This window comes from Meriones unguiculatus, chromosome 10 (genome assembly GCF_030254825.1).
Source record: "Meriones unguiculatus strain TT.TT164.6M chromosome 10, Bangor_MerUng_6.1, whole genome shotgun sequence".
NCBI classification, from domain to species: Eukaryota; Metazoa; Chordata; class Mammalia; order Rodentia; family Muridae; genus Meriones; species Meriones unguiculatus.
The window spans coordinates 60,039,132-60,055,869 of record NC_083358.1 but is presented as its reverse complement, the minus strand read 5'-3'; the positions used below and the strand labels follow the sequence as shown (position 1 = coordinate 60,055,869).

The 16,738-nt window shown below is 43.1% G+C and overlaps 1 protein-coding gene across 1 annotated transcript; it reads right to left on the bottom strand.

Annotated features, from left to right (window-relative positions):
• Nucleotides 1–1,146: 1,146 nt before the first annotated feature.
• Nucleotides 1,147–16,412, bottom strand: Dnase2b (deoxyribonuclease 2 beta). Its single transcript, XM_060393279.1, has 6 exons — nt 16,117–16,412; nt 13,005–13,182; nt 8,538–8,619; nt 5,850–6,011; nt 3,556–3,753; nt 1,147–1,751 (listed from the first exon to the last, which is right to left on the bottom strand). Exons 1-6 carry the CDS (start codon nt 16,227–16,229, stop codon nt 1,411–1,413), a joined length of 1,074 nt encoding a protein of 357 aa, XP_060249262.1. The 5' UTR covers nt 16,230–16,412; the 3' UTR covers nt 1,147–1,410.
• Between the last annotated feature and the right edge of the window lie 326 nt (nt 16,413–16,738).

Genomic DNA, 16,738 nt, shown 5'->3' with positions numbered 1-16,738 from the left:
AGAGGCCAAATAGACCTCTATTATACTAGGCAAGTTTTTTGAAGTTCTGTAAGCCTCTGCTGACTTGTCAGTAAAATGGGGATAGTGAAAAAAACTGCTGAGAATTGCTCTAAGATTAAATAAGAAAATGGGTAGTGAATGTGGACTGCATGCTATGCAACCGGTAAATTCTGGATGTAGCCTCCGTGTTTGATGGCTTTGGCTTGACTCTCAGCTTTTGATCTTAAAGCCCACACCTCACAGTTTATTAAGCAGCTAAATCTTGTGATTTTCTTATTATCCCTTCAGATAACATGAATTTCATGGTGAGAAGTCCAGAAAAAGAAATATTGAAACTAAGATTCCTACACTTGGTGTTTGCTTCTTGGTTTACATTTATTTCCTTTGAATTCATGTGTCTGTGCTTACCTTGTTTTCATTCTATTCCTTCACCTAATTCCCCCCTCCCTAAAATTCATTCATAAGATTTCTTTGGGTCATCTTTTATTGGTTGGAGGTCAAATTCAAATTGCTCCAGTATTTTACATTCTACGCTGTATTTTGGGGAAAGTGGAGTGCAGCTCAGGGCCTTGCATGTGCTCTACCAAGCTCTACCACTGAGCTGCACCCGCAGCCGAGTTTGTACCTTTTATCACTTAAGTTCTCACTAGGTTGCCCAGGCTAGCTTTGAACTTATTCGAGGTCTAAGCTTGCCTTGAACCTGTGCTCAAGCTTTCTGCCTCAGTCTCCTATCCTGAATATCTGGGATTATAGGCTTGGCTTCCTCCAGTCTTTCAGTTGCTAGCTACATGATGCCGAGCTCAGTAGTAGGTACCTGCACATCAGCAGATATAATTCCCCCCATTATAGATTAAAATTAAAAAAATGAAGAAAAAAACAAAAAAAAGAATAAAAAGGCACAAAGAATTCAAGTGAGTAGGTCAAGAATATATTAGCAGTAAATAGTATTTGTAAAGGTGACAAGACTAAACTCTAAAGCAGTGGGAAGGGCTTAATGGGTAATATGACCATATGGCCAAATAGTATGAAAGGGGAGGGAGGGAGACAGGGAGAGAGAAGGAGGAAGAGAGAGAGCACACACACAAACAGAAGAGTCAGGGGCTTTGTGAATGAGATGAAATTTAATCCACAAGATAGACCACTGAAGATGATTAAACTGAAAGAGCATATTTTCTTTCCTCCCCTCATTATTATTATTTACATATCATCATTTGAGCTTCTAATTCCATGAATACAAAAGAGGCAAATTTCTACTGATTTAAACATAAAATGGCCACTGTAGACCCACGGTGTTTTATTGGACAAATGTTGTGCGAACTCAGTTGCCTTTAACATATGGAAAATGGATCCAAGGCAAGGAGTTCCAAAGCCAGTGTTTTCAAGGATGGGGCAGGCACCCTTTCTCCATGCTTAGTTACAGAACTCATAGCCGAAAACTAATTTATGAAATGATTGGTAAAGATACGGATTCCTGGTACAGATGAACCCTCCACTTCTGGAGGCTTGGGTTGGGCTCCGATTTAGGTCTCCAATACAGGTCCAGTGATTTTTGGAGTCCTTTGTAGAAACACACCATTTAGAGTGGTCAAGGTGAGAACTGAAGTAATACTTGGAAGCTGTCTGAATGATCTTGACATTGTACACATGGTAAGGGAGGGAACAGTTTGAAGGAAGCTCCTGTCTCTTTCGCTGCCAGGTTTGGACTAGCAAATGCGTCTTCAGTTGTTGAGCCATCCAGGCTGTAAAGATGTCTAGAGGCAAAGAGGAGAGAAACAGTGAATGAGGTAAACCAGATAATCCCTGAAAAGTCCCCAGGGAGCAGAAACTTTCATTCAGCCTTGCTCTTTGCATTTGGTATCAGTAACAGCATGACCACATTATCACATAGTAGATGGGAAAACATTTTCTAAATCCTAAAGCAATGTGCAAACAAAAGTTATTGTTTTCATATTGTTGTAGTCTGCAAATGTCTTCTCTCCCACACACAAAAAAGCAATATATGTTTTAGCTATGAAAAGACTTGTGGAAATAATAAGGCTGGAGAATTAGAGGCAATCTCAAGGATGTTTGTAAGCCATACTACTATGATTGGACTTTCTTGAAGTCAGTTAGGAAAATTTTTAAAAAATGTTAATTGAGAATGAAGGGAAATTAATTTATGGCCATAAGTGTCAATTGAAAGACACTGTCTAGCATGAACTTGGAAGGGTGGCTTCCAGCCGAGGTAGAAAACACCAGATTTTCAGTTAAAACAGTGGTGTGGACTATGGTGGCAGTATAGGGTTGGAGAGACTATGGTCAAAGGGAAAGTTATTAAGGACCTGAAACTGGATGCATTTGATGATTTGAGGAAGAATAGAAAAGAGGGAATCTGGAATGTCTTGGAGACTGTAAAAAAGGAAAGAGTGGGGAAGTGGGGATGATGGGGATTAGATTGCACATTGCATTTGGTGTGGCTCTCCTTTCTCCACGTGGAAAGGGCCATTCACTGAGTACATCTCTTCATGTAGAAGTCTGGATGGAGATCCAGCCTTGGAAATCATCTGAGGGCACATGAAACACAGAGTGATATAAGGAGGGGTAGAAAACCATGTAGCAATCTCATCTCCTATGGAAGAAGGTCTGGTACAAGGGACTTCAATCAGAAGGAAGACCAAGAGGCTATCCTCCCAACATCAGTGAAGGAGAGCATTTTAGGAAGGGAATATTTTCGTCAGTGTTATGACCTGCAATGTCCTTTTCTGTTCTGTTAGTTTCTGGCTCTCTAATATCTGGCATAAGCTGTAGATATGCAGTAAATTCTCTGTACTATATAAAAGGAGAAAGAAAGCAAAAAGCATGGTAGACCACAAGGTTTATAAGACAAGCATTCATGGCTGGGACAGACTGTTTATGGACAGGAAGCAAGACTCACAGTGAAGAGAATCAAGCCAATGAAAGCTCTGAGATCGTTTCAAAAGATAGTTGGGTGGAAAAAAAATCAGAGAGATGGGCAGTTTAGATTCTAGGGATGGTTTTTAAATAAGCCTGTGAGCTACAATGAAAGAGCCTCTGAGAGTGGGAAGCTTGAAAGGCAGAGAAGATCCAGTAGAAAAAAATGAAGGTATTTTTGAGGCCAGGATGGGTTATAGAGAGGGTGTGTGGTAGCGATTGGAATGTGTACAAAGCCAGGTACAAAAGCATAAAGATGATTAAGAGTGAGGGGATGCAATACTGAAGTGATTGTTCCTTTATGATCTTTGTTCTCACTATGGGATTGTGTAAGGGAACAATCACTTCAGCGGATTTCAGGAATAGCTGTGGCTCCACACCCGGGAAGATCTAGAGCTGACTTTCCAGGGGCCTTGAGTTGGATGTGTATGAGCTGCTTCTGTAGTTGAATCAGCAACTGCTGCCAGTCACATGAGCAAGGAAATGCATGAGTTGATGCCTAGAGCCTCTCTCCCATTTCCTTCCTCCTCTTTCCACTTCTCTATCCCAAGCAAACAGAGTGTTTTCTTGAGGTGACGCACAACGATTCCAATGGACATGCCCTTTGGCGATAGTTCTTCATACCGTCACTATAAGAACCAGACTTCGCAAAATGGAGGAAATCATGTCCGTGCACTGACTGAAGTATGGTGAGGCGCCGGCGAGGGATCGATGAGGAGCTGGACTTGGCACACAGCTTGGGCATGTAGATGAGTTCCCAGTGAAAGGTGGTTGGGATGAAACAACTGTAGATGTTCGGTTGGGAGACCAAGAGCTGAGAATCTAAATCAAGAGACAATAAAGAAAAGCTGAGAACTTAAACTCAAATGAAAATGCTTACTCATATTATGGTTTTTTTTCTGTGTGTGTGTGAATTAAAATACAGAAACAAAAGACTCACCAATTGTGCCTCCCTGCCACCCCCCCCTTTTTTTAAAGTAACAGCCTTGAAATGCCTTTAAAGTAATTAAAGCCTGTTGAACATTCCTACTTTCCACGTATTTTTTTATGGTTTTATGTATTTTTTAGTCTTTTCGGGGGTGAGGGTAGATAACACTTTTGTATATGTAGGCATATATGATGGGTATGCATATATGTGTGTGACTGTGGGCATGTGCCAGACACATGCATAGGACAACTTCAGGTGTTTGTCCTTGTCTTCTACCTTATGTAAGATGTGGTCTCTCTGCTGTTGCTGCTGCACACGCGAGGCTGGTGGCCCATGAGTTTCTGTCTCCACCTCCCTTCTCATGGTAGGAGTGTTGGGGTTACGGAAACACTGCTCCTGTGTTTGGCTTTACTTGGATTCTGGGGATCCAAACTCAGGTCCTGGCAAGCAGTTTACCCAAGCCCTCCCTCTCTGAAGGCTGAGTTTTATGTTTTCCCCATGTAATCCTCACAATAACATTATTCGGTAAATTCTGTTGTTGCCAACATCCTCATTTTTGACATGAATTAACTGACACTCTGTGCCACAATACTACAATTACAAGGCTTGTAGATGCTACAGCTAAAACTCATCCTTAGATAACCCTGCCTCAGAGGTCTGCGTTTTCTTTTCTACATGTACATATATAAGAGTAGAGAATTCCTTGTAGAAATCTTTTAGCTAGAAGAATAACCAACTCATTCTACATCTCCCCTCTGTACCGTTCAGCGCTCGCATTAGAGGAAGAACCCAACTACTTAAATGAGGGGTGTGATGGCTATTCTCAGCTGTCAATGTGAGTACATCTAGAATCAACCAAATCCCCAGCAGTTGCGTTCACCTGTGAGGGATCTTTCATAGTCATTTGAGATGGGGACACTCACCTTTAATTTGGATCTTTTGGAAGGGGACAATCTACCTTCAATCTGGCCACACTTCCTGGGGGCCTCCTATATGAAGGACTTGAAAGAAGGAAGCTTCTCTCTTTGCCTGCTTGCCTTCTTCACTCTCAGTGTCAAGTTCAATCCTCCACTGAAATTAGAGCTTACTTTGGGGTTCGCGCATATGTAGAAGGCCAGCCGAGATAGCTAGGGCCAACTACTGCATTTGTAGACTTTGTGTTGGTAGACAGCCATCGTTGGATTAGCTGTAAGCCACTTTAATAAAGCTCTCTCTCCCTGTCTCTCTCTGTTTCTCTCTCTCTGTTTCTCTCTCTCTCTCTCTCTCTCTCTCTCTCTCTCTCTCACACACACACACACACACACACACAATCAGTTTTGTTCCTCTAGAGAACCCTGACTAATTACAAAGGCTTAAGGTGAAAATTAGGTGATAAACATTTTCTAAGCTTCCTATACCTGGAGGTCAAACACACTGTCTTTTCTTACTTTTACACCACAGTTTGCCAAATAGAAGCATTTTGGGCTATTTGAGTGTGAGTGAGATCTTAGAAATTCATATGGTGCTGAGGTATGATGTTGATGGTATGAAAGCAATGTTTGGTCTGAAAAAACTAACACTGAACTTACATTCAAAATAAGGGGTTGTGTCTTACACACACACACACGGTTTCTAGTTTCCCATGAAACAGAGACCTCTGATCAGGTAGTCTTGTATTTCTGTGCATTTAAGGTGGTGTTGAGGCCTCTGAAGGCAGCCAAGGGAAAGTCAACACCCACGTTTGTCATTGTTCCTGGTACTCACGGACCATCCACCTGCCCCATCCATTCATTGTTACTCATCTGTCCCCTGAATTAATTCGAAACTATTACCCCTGGTCAAGTTCAACAATGTCATTTATAGACCCGGAACTGCACAGACCGTCTGAGGAGCCAGGCATCAGAGCGTCTGTGCGTCTGTGGCTAGCTTAACAGGTGGCGTGGCACACTCATTTACATGGCTCCTGCTTCCCCCTTTCCCACGCTGCCTCTGTGACGTAGGCCAGCATTACCTATTTCTTCGAATTGGTCATATTTGAAAGTGATGCAGATGCCATTTTGTGCGTTTCGTCTCCCTGAGCTTGGATAACTATAGCCGTCTTCTGGAACTGGAGGAAACCAAGGAACAGAATGAATCAGCCAGAACCCCTGCAGTCTGTTCCATACCAGTACACCTACCAAAGAAACACATTTGATTTGGACAAATTAGAAAACAGATTCCCTCTCAAATACAGTTCAAAGCTGTGCTACTGAAGCCTGCTTACACTCTAGGCTAATGTTTTCTTAGGCCCTTGAGATAATTATCATGCTCATTTTTCAAGGACTTCAGTAACAACTCAGTTACATATCATGGTGAACCCCCACTGAAGAAGGGGAGCCATGGCTGACCCTTCATGAAGAGGTAAGAGTGATTCCATGTTGAAACTAGCTTGGCAAAGTCTCTAAATTGAAATTTGATTGTGTTAAACATGTAGTCACCTGGCAGGCTTCAGCTACAGTCTTCACTGCTGCGCAGCTGAGTTACTTTCAAAGGGCTGCTAAAAGCCAGTTAAGGGACACAGTAGCAAACAAAGGAGGACCTGGCAGCTCTGTTTTAAGAGACCGCAGCTCATTTATTGGAGAAGGGTAACCCAGTTTCTACAGATCTGATTTAAAAGAGACAAACAAAACAAAATAAAACAAAACAAAGCAAAACAGGTGGACACCCAAAAGCATCCTTGTTGAGTGTGTTTTTAAAAAAATCCAGAGAGCCTACTAAGATGAAAGCCACAAAAGAAGAAAATAGATTGTCATCAGCTTGTGACATGGCAGAAAGACCTCAGTCCAGTACATTTTTGGTGTTTATGAATGTACAGTGGGTTAGCAAGACTTTCTAGTTCGCATACGAACACTCCGGCAAATCACTCAAATGCCTGTTGACTTGCTTTTTCAGAGTCCACTGTGAGAAAGCACACTGTGTGGAGACCGTGGCCATTCTGTTGCCTGCTGGGTCTCATGACCGTGGCATCACAGCCTCCTGGGTATTAGGTGCCCGTGGACAAAATGGAGCCCCAACTTCTCTTTTATTTCCCTAAACCCTTGCTGCAACTAACGGGTTGGAGTGGGGAGGATCAGAGGCCACTTGGAGTTGAGGGTGAAAACTCTGGCATGTTCTAAATGCAACTGGGTTCCATGCCAGCAAGGGTACCCAAGGGCAGCAACGAGAGCGAAAGCTTCCAATGCTCACAAAGTTTCCAGGCTTCATGAATGATCTATGTGGGGGGGGGGGTCAGGAGTAGACAGAGCCTCATACTGTAGCCCAGGCTGGCCTTACACTCACGACAGTGTCCCTGCCTCAGCCTCTGCAGTGCTGGAATTATTGGTGTTTGTGACCATTCCTAATCAGAGATTGCAAATTAGCTGCCTTATGGCAAAGTGCACCTTGATGATATGTTAGGTTTGCTGTGTATTGATAAACCTAAATTTATTCACTGCCAACCGTTACATTTCAAAATATTTTCTAAAATACTAATTTTCAGTATCTTCTGAAAAATTTCATCCACTCATTTCAGGGTAGTGGATGTCTTTATTAGACACTATATGTACTTTGCAGTCGCCTGCTGTTCTTGGTGGCTTCTTTGAAGATCCTGGGGTTTGGAACATTATGGAGGACATTAATTACCATGGAAGTTATTTGTCATATACTAAGTTGAAAAATAGTAAGTATAATGGTTTTATAATCTACTGAGCATCAGGATTACCGGGTTTTTTTGTTTAGCTACATTTAAAATTTTTCTATAACACATATACTTACATACAGTTTGTTAATAGAAAATAACAAAAATAAATATGATAAGAATTACTGTACAAAGCAACAATATATAACAATGTATATGTTAAATTTCTATAAAAACTTTAAAGCTAGAAACAAAGATAGATAGATAGATAGATAGATAGATAGATAGAGAGATAGATTGTGTGTGTGTGTGTGTGTGTGTGTATGAGTGTGTGTGTTTATAGCTGATATTTGAGCAATCAGTACTTGGGTGCTTGCTTTAAAGCACATTTTTTTTAAATATAAAAAAATAAATTGGAAACCAAAAAATCTGAGCCTAGGGGTCTTTTCTGAGACTGGTATTCCAACCAAGGACCATGCATGGGGATAACCTAGAACCCCTGCACAGATGTAGCACATGGCAATTCAGTGTCCAAGTGGGTTCCACAGTAAGGGGAACAGGGACTGTCTCTGACATGAACTCAGTGGCTGGCTCTTTGATCACCTCCCCCTGGGGGGGGCAGCCTTACCAGGCCACAGAGGAAAACAGTGCAGCCAGTCCTGATGAGACCTGATAAGCTAGGGTCAGAGGGAAGGGGAGGAGGACCTCCCCTATCAGTGGACTTGGCGAGTGGCATGGGAGGAGATGAGGGAGCGAGGGAGGGATTGGGAGGCGATGAGGAAGCTACAGCTGGAATAAAAAGTGAATAAATTAAATAAATTTAAAAAATGAAAAAAAATGGAATTTCTGAAAAGGGCATTGGCATGTAAAGTCATGTAATTATTTTGTAACCTGCCATATAGAAACCATATCTCAGTAAGTCAGAATAAGCCATAAGAAACAAAAGTCGTCTTTTTAATGTGGAATATGAGGATATTAAAGAAGAAAGGTTTAAGAAAATGTTGGTTCCCAATGGAAAAGAGAAGCCAAGAGCCATGGACGTACCTTTGGTGTGTCCATACTTCTTGCTGTAAGTCACAGACTTAGGGACACCGTCGTTGTATAGTAGATAGGCTGTGGCATTGCTCTGCAAGAACGTGTAAGGGTTATAATGGCACAAGTCTCACTCTTTCTATCAACTATCCAGCCTGCAGCGTAGAGCTTTCATTAATACATGTGAGAAATCACCCACAGGAGCATGGATTCCATGACATGCAAGATGGAAGGGGGCAGTCTATTTCAACCATGAAGATTTCATGTGTGTATGTGTGCGTGCATGTTTGTATGCATGTCTGTGCTCTCTCTCTCTCTCTCTCTCTCTCTCTCTCTCTCTCTCTCTCTCTCTCTGTGTGTGTGTGTGTGTGTGTGTGGTCTAGAGAACAACCTTGGCTATTTTTCCTGTCCTCAAACTAGCCAAATGGAATAGGCTGACTTGCCAACAACCCTCAGGGTCCACCCCACTTCCTCAGCTCTGGGATTACTGGCATTTTCCTGGCTTTTTTCCCCCCTGGGTACCGGGGCTCAAACTCAGATCCTCCTGCATGAACGGCAAGTGCTTTCATGGCCAAGTTGTCTCCTCAGCTCCTGCACACAGTTTAGCCACAGGTGGCACAAGCCCTATGGGATCTGTGAGTGAGGATGAGACTTCCATTTTCTTCTTAGTTGTTTTGGAAGCAGGTTTCTGATTAAGCAACCAGTGTGTGATAAGAGAGTGCTCAATTATTTGTTCAGGAAATGAAGTTGGAATAACCAGCCAATGATTACATCTGGGTTTTTTTCTACTGGTGTTACAGGCGCAGTGTGGAGCAGGCTCTCTGGACCTGATTTTCTCTGCCTGTGTCAAGCCTTACTGCCTTCTCATGGCTTTGGATTTAATCAGGATTCCTCGTTACCTGCTCCCTTCCTCTCTCATATGAGAATTGTTTTTTCCCCCTCAAACCATTTCTCAGTGCCATATCACTTTCCTACCCCAATACTTTCCTGTTTAGAGAAAGTGGTAACATTTAATGTGTGCTATTGGATTTTTTCTGGTAAGATTCTCCAAGCGCATCACTTAATCTCTAAGTCAAAGGAAAGCTATTATTTTGACAGCGTCTTTTTGTCATGTTATGGGAACTTCTTATATTTGTTCTGGATGGTTCCATTTCATCTGTATCATGATGCAGTGACTTTTATTGAATCCAATGATGCTGACATTGAAAAAAAAAAAAGCCTCAGTGACATACTAAAAGCAGTAAGGGAAAATGGGTTCCTTTAAAAAAAAAATCCTGTCATTTCCTCAGATAGAAAAGTCAATAATGGATGTCTTGAAGTTAATTATTTGAGGTAATCTAAACCCACTTAAACATGTGTAGTATAGTTTTAGATGCTCAGTTTTGGCATTCCCAGGAAAGTACACTGTTTTCTTAGCCTCATTTTTTAAAAAAATCAACCACAGCTGCAGAATGGTAATGCATCCTTCTCCTTGGACTTCTGACAGTTACTGTGAGCTGGCTTTGACTATGGCAACAAGGCTATATGTGTGCCTTCTAGGTGCCACACAGAAGGATGATCTGGTGAGGAGATTTATTTCACAGTAGATGATGTTTATTATTACACATGGGAATGTAGCAGACAGCTATGGCTAAATTGGTTGCAGCCTTGGTAGGAAAAGATGCTCCTGATAACTGGGAACGATTACAGAGTGGGCAAGGGTAGGCCTGGTGGCATATAGCTGTAATCATAGCATTATCAAGGTGTGCGTGTCATGAGTTGGAGACTAGCTGACCGGCCTAGGCTACACAAGGAGGCTTTTTCTCATAGATGGTGTGTGTCTCTGTGGGTGCATTTGACAGAGCAGGCGCATGTTGAACGTCAGAAGGCAATGTTGGGGGTCTTCCATTACTTCTCCATCTTACTTTGAGATAGGTTCTCCGACTGAACCAGGATCTTACTGGCACAGCTAAGGCGGCTGCCATCAAATCCCGGAGGTCTGTTGTCTGTACTGCATAGTGCTGATGGTGCTGGCATGGCGTCGAATTTGGCTCTGACCTCCTCATGCTCACACGGCAAGCACATGACGCTCTGAACCATGTCCCGAGGCCCAGCGCTATTCCTTGAGCCCACATGTCAAGCAGCCAACCACTGTCTTGATTATTGGTGCTGGACAGAGGGGGTTGTTTTCTGACCATAGTCTATCAGGAGATAGAGTTAGGCAAGGGCAAGCCAGCGCAAAGTGATTGGGTTATTAAAGACTGGAGGGGCCTTACTTGCCAAAGTAAAAGAATAAAAAACGATTCAGGTGTAACCAGGCTGTTGGACCCAGTCACCTTGACATTTGTGATGCAAAATTAGTTGATCTGGTCTTACATCCCTCTGCCATTAGAGGATCAATACGAGGTCAAAGGGTAGAGTAGACAGTTCTCTGTCACTGGGGGCAGATAGTTCTGCCTTCCAGTGAACACCCAGTCACACGTACGTGCCGTTTGCTACGTTGTTGTCTTCTCTGAGCCAACCAGGCGTGGAAAGCAGCCCTTTCCTGATATTCTCCTTCCTAGAAGCAAGCGCTCCAAGCACCGTGTGTGTGCGCGTTTTCATTCAAACACCGGTGCTTTTCCATTGTCATTACGCTGTGTCCTAACTTCCCTTTCATTTCTCACACACTCTGCTTAGTTTTAGGGTGAGGGTGGGTAAGTTGTTAGTCTAACTCAGATGAGCCTGGAAGTCACATATATCCCAAGCAGGCCTTGAACTCATGGTAATCCTCCTGCCTCAACTGTCCTCCTTGATGTTAAGGATTATAAGCGTGAACTACACCTGACTCTTGCGCTTGTTTCTGTTTTGCTAAGCAGGTGAAAGAAATGCCCCAGGTCATTATTGGTATCTGTTAGCCTAAGAATCTAATGGTCAGCTACTCCAACTGAGGTGAATGACAGTGGCTTGGTGATGTTATCCTTTTCTCTTGTCTGCTCCAGGAGTCCCTGGGACAGAGATGAGAACAGTGTAGGGGTTTATTTCCTCACTAATGAGTTCCCACCAACGACCTTGGAAGCAGAAGCTGCTCAGTCAGTTTTTATTTTACATAATAGTCTGGTTATTCAAAACAGGCTTGTTGTTGAGATTAAACAACCTTGAAGAAAACACCTAAAACAGTGCTTGGCACATCACCTGTATTCACAGCCTACGGAATCATTTTAACTGTGGAATTTTGCTTCGAGTTTGCTTTTAGTGGCAGATGGGTAACATGAACGTCACCACACACAGTGACAGCCCCGATTGAATGTTCAGGTAGGCTTGCCGTGGAACTACGAGCTAAGGCAGTCCCGTGCTCAACACTACGATATAAAACAGACAGAAAGCCCAGCATGGACCTAGCGGAGCATAGACAGTCATTTCAAACATGTCCGCAGTTACTGTCAGGGGACGCACTTGTGGAGTGGAGCTGTGTGTCATTTACTGCCCGGTCTTCCTTGTCATCCTGTTTGGAAAGCAGTCACTGTGAAGCAGATGGCTCCTGTAATGCCGCAGGGCTGGCCACCCTGAGGCAGCAGGCCTGCTGACTTGGGTCTTCAGTCAGTTTATTACCTAAGTCCAGGTTGCAGGCTTCATCTTCACTTGGGTATCAGCCAGGTCTGAAGCTAAAGCCTTAGCGGTCTGCCTCCTCTGCTGAAAAGAATTAATTAAAAGGGGGACTCCAAGGAACTTTTACTTAAGTCACCAGCACTCAAATATCTATAACTCACGGCGCAGTGCTCTCAGATCTGTAGTGCCTGGCGGCAGGAGAGCGCGCTTACCCAGGTGAGTGACTTGGCAAAGGTCTGACAGCCTGTAGACTTCAGTAAGCAATCAAGTCACATCTTGCCCAGTGCTGCTGCTGTACTTGGTGCCAGACTGTGAGGAATTTTTATTTTTTGTTTTGTTTTGATTTTTGTTTTGTTTTAATCAAAGGTTGTTATATCAATGACTTATATATCCCAACCCCTCTTGGTTCCCTTTGCGATGATTAACTCATTGCGTCAGTTTGTGGAGTTGAGTGCCCAGCAGTGGGATGAGACAGTTCTTGGTTAGTCTGGGATTAAAAGATGGAAGCCCTCCTGGCCAGGTATGTCGGCTAGGCACATCCTTTGTGTAAAAGGAATTGCGAACAGAATTGGATGCTCTTTGCTTGGTTCATGTGTTCTTTTGAATGTCCTGGGGCTTCTTCTTTGTTTGTTTGTTTTAACAAAGCGAACCAACAGTTTGACATTGGTGTAGATTATGATTAAAGCCTTGGTTTAATTAGTAAAGCCTTGGTCAGATTTATTCAGCTGCCCTAGCCTAGTTCACAATGAGTCTATCTCAAGTTTCTGGGGTTAATATGTAATGTGTAAAAAAAAAATCATATATATTTACATATATATACGTATATATGTTTAGAAGATGCTTTTCAGCTGAAGGTTTAGCTACTGTTCACATACTTTTTATGATCTCCACAAATGATTGACTGTAACCTACCTTGGAGGTATACGCTTCATACAGCTGCTCTAAGGTAATTCCCAAGGCACTCCTGTTGCTGTCTATCAGGTGCCAGCCCTTCTGCCACATTGTCTTTGTGGAGTCCAGGTACATGTACTCCAGCCCGGTCTCTGTGTCTTCTTTGCCGTATCTTTTGGGTAGCTTATAAAAGGTAAACCTAACACAGAAAATAGTTAGGAGCAAAGAAGATAGTAAAATTCTTAAAAAGGCTCGGAAAGATGGACTTTTGCATGAGACGCTTCTGGACAGGAGAGCCGAATTGAAAGCTGACCGATACTGCAAGTGACCTGGACGTTTTTCTGTTGCTTTCAGTTTTTTTTTTTCTTTTTTTCTGAATAAAAATATTGAGTATTTGTATAAGTGCTTTTACAGAAAAAAAAAAAAAAGAAAAAGAAAATAGTTAGGAATTGCTGTCATTCATTGACTGCTTCTCTGATGTCGCTCTGTGCCAAACACTTAAATACAGGATTCACAGTATTTTATAGGAGGCCTCTAAGGAAAGGAAATACTCAAGGCTTCTGCCTATTTCTCTCTCTCTTCTTTTTGCCTTTTTCTGGGGAAGACAAGCTTGGTGTGGATGGTCTGTTCTACGACATTAGCCAGCCTGGTGGCTGGGGCTGCTGAAATGAAAGCTCATGTGTATTGAGAGCTCTGTTGTCCCACAGTCTCAGTGGTCACAGGAGAGAGAAGGTCAAGGTCTAGGCTGCACCGGAGGAGTCTTGGGCTCGCTCTCCTCACGCTGCTTAGTGCCTGGTCTCCTTGGGGCTAGTCAGGTAGGTGTGGGCCTTGTGTGTAAGCTTTAGAAGAGGTGGGGGCTTCCTTGAGGCTTGGTCCTCAGCAACACTCTTCAGCTCAGTTTCTCAGAATGCTCTGGACTCAGGATTTGCTCATTAAGTATTTGAATCAGGCCATTTCTTCCTGTATCTGTTGTTTTATGCTTGCTATCTCTGTTGAATATTTCACAGTGAGGACAAATGTTGGGCCTGTGTCACATTCAGCCTGCCTTGGATCACCAGCCTGGCTTTTTTTGTGCTCTAGCCCCATTTTGATCAAGTTAATTTCTACTGAGCTGGCTTGTGTCCTGTAGGGTGTCTGACCCTCTACTTTTTAGATGCCGATAGCATGTCAAAGTTGTGACAGTCAAAGCTGTCTCTAGACCTTGTCAAAAGCTGCCCAAGGTAATTCTCCCTAATTTAAAAACTGCTGGTCTAGCCAAATGCATTATAAAGGCACAAAACCCTGTAATTAACCCCCAAGAGACTCAGTGAGCCAAGCATGGTATACTACACACCGTCACAATGCAACAGCCTGCCCAAGAGCGTCACCTGCTTGGCTCTCTGTAGACCTACACTTCTGTCGCTGCGTCCTGCCTTCTTATTCACAAGGCCAGTTCCTCACGTGTGGCAGGAAACACGCTGACTCTGTGACACTTCAGCAACTTTTCTGCTGAGCAGCTATGCTTTTTTTTTGGACATTTGTTGCTAAGTAATATTCATATTCAGTTGTGACAAAGAAAAATTTCTATCAAAGAGCACCTGAAGACTGTTACTTCGCCACTGTCCCTAGGTGACAGCAGTACTATCGGTCATTCTTCCTGGGTGATTGTATCTCAGTCTTGCTCCAAGTCCTTCAGTAGTTCCTTTTCAACATCAGGTTCAAATTCCAAAGCACAGCCCACAAAGCCCATCATGACTTGGCCTACTCCTCCCATTGCAGTTTCGTCTGTAGACACCTTTGCACAGGCATCACTCCAAGTGCCACACTTTCCATGCTGCCTCTTGATCTCTCACTTCTGCACTAATTCTTTGATCCTCTATTTTCCCAGGCTGTCATGGCATGTTTATTATTATTATTATTATTATTATTATTATTATTATTATCATTGTCTTTGTTTGGTGGTTTTTTTAAGACAGGGTTTCTCTGTGTAGCCCTGGTTGTTTTGGAATTTGCTCTATAGACCTGACTGGCCTCAAACTCAGAGATGTTCCTACCTCTGCCTCCTGAGTGCTGGGACTAAAGGCATGCACCACCGTGCCTGGCTAGTCTTCCTCTTATTTTTAAAACAACGTCATAATTATTCTTAAAACTTAGCTTGAAGTTATTTCTTCAAAGAAGCCTTCCAGACTATGTGATTTCTAATGCCCCATGTCCATCCCACAGATCTGAGATCCTTGAAGGTAGGAATTATGTTTTGTTCATATCTCTGTCTTTAAAACCCAGGGCCGAGCCTAGTAAGAGCTCATAAATGCTGAAAGACTGAACTGATTGATGCTCTTTGGCTTGAGAGTCACACAATCATGTTAACCTCCATGACAGACCGAAACAGCAGAGTTAGAGACTGGAAAAATGGCCAAAGTTCCAAGGTACATCTCCCCACAATCACATAGTAAGGTTCATGCTTGACACTGCGACAGAGACCAGTAACCTCTGACATGCTCCTGCCTGCTGTTTGGGCTGTCTTGTGAACAAAAGTAAACCAAACGATGCTGGGCTCCATCAAATACTTCTTGTCCCCATTAGAAGAATGCCTCAGTTTTAGAAAACAAAAACAAAAACAAAAACAAAACATATGCTTTCTCAGCTTGGTATCTCAGGAAGGGTACATGCAATGAAAGAAATTACCAGTGACTGTTATCAGCTGAGCCCCACTCTGCCTCCCAGCCTTCTCCCCCCCCCCCCCCAGCTGCCAGGAGCACTGACTCAGGCTCCAGAAAGCTATTTGCCGCCTTTTCAGGGGTAACTCACACGCTCAACAGCCAGTTCTGCCTGGGAACTGAGCCCACAGGCACACTTTAAGTCCCCTTCTTTTTAGTTAATTAATTTATCTATTGATTTATTTAAGACAAGGTCTCCTATAAGCCTGGCTAAGCTAGAACTCACTTTGTTGCCAAGGATGGCCTTGAACTCTCCACCTTCCTACTGAGATTACATTGCCATCCTGCCCAGTTTATGTGGTGCTGGGGTCTGAGCCTAGAACTTCATGGATGCATGAAGCACCCTGCCAACCCATCCAAAGTTTTCCTTAGCGTCATCACAGACGTACCCCGGCTTTCTATTTGCACACACCAATTGCCTGGCTTTGTTTACCTACCAGTCCACAGGTTGACCTTTTCCATTTTTGCATGAGATCTCTGGTATCCCCAGGACCCCAGAGAGGGCAAAGAAGAGCAAAGAAACAGCTGTTGTTAGATGTTTCATTGGCATTTTCTATCAGTTGTCTGAGTGTCAAGTCTCTCTCAGGCCACGCCGGCTTGGATGTGAATTCTGTTCACTTTTGCTGTTCACTGTTCGGGCACAAACAGAAGAGGCTGAGTCCCATGTCATCTGATGGTTCTGTCACAGCATTCCAGTGTGACTCTGCCTGTCTTTGTGCTCAATTGTTGATGAGTTTGCAAAGTCATGGAAAAATCTGGAGGGGAAAAGGGGCTTTATCCAGCTACCTATGTAGTCAACTCTTCGGAGGGAATTAAATACTGTGACATGCATGGGAACAGGAACTCCTGAGAAGTAGATGTTGAATGAGGTGTATTTCGTGTTTCTTTTCTCTTATGATTGACTGTCTGTGAGCATAAACGCATGTGCTTCATACATTAGATGGAAAGGACAAAACCTTGTGCCTTATCAATAATTAGGACCGATCACCTATAATAACCCCGTCTTTAAGGGAGTAATTTCTAAACGCTACTCTGAAGGATGCTTCAAATTAAGAGCAA

Coding starts and splice junctions, on each gene's coding strand:
- Dnase2b (XM_060393279.1), bottom strand. CDS start 16,229: ATGCCAATGAAACATCTAACAACAGCTGTTTCTTTGCTCTTCTTTGCC. Junction 13,183..16,116: donor AAAGGTCAACCTGTGGACTG/GTAGGTAAACAA, acceptor TTTCTGTGTTAG/GTTTACCTTTTATAAGCTAC. Junction 3,754..5,849: donor TGACCAATTCGAAGAAATAG/GTAATGCTGGCC, acceptor CTCTTGATTTAG/ATTCTCAGCTCTTGGTCTCC.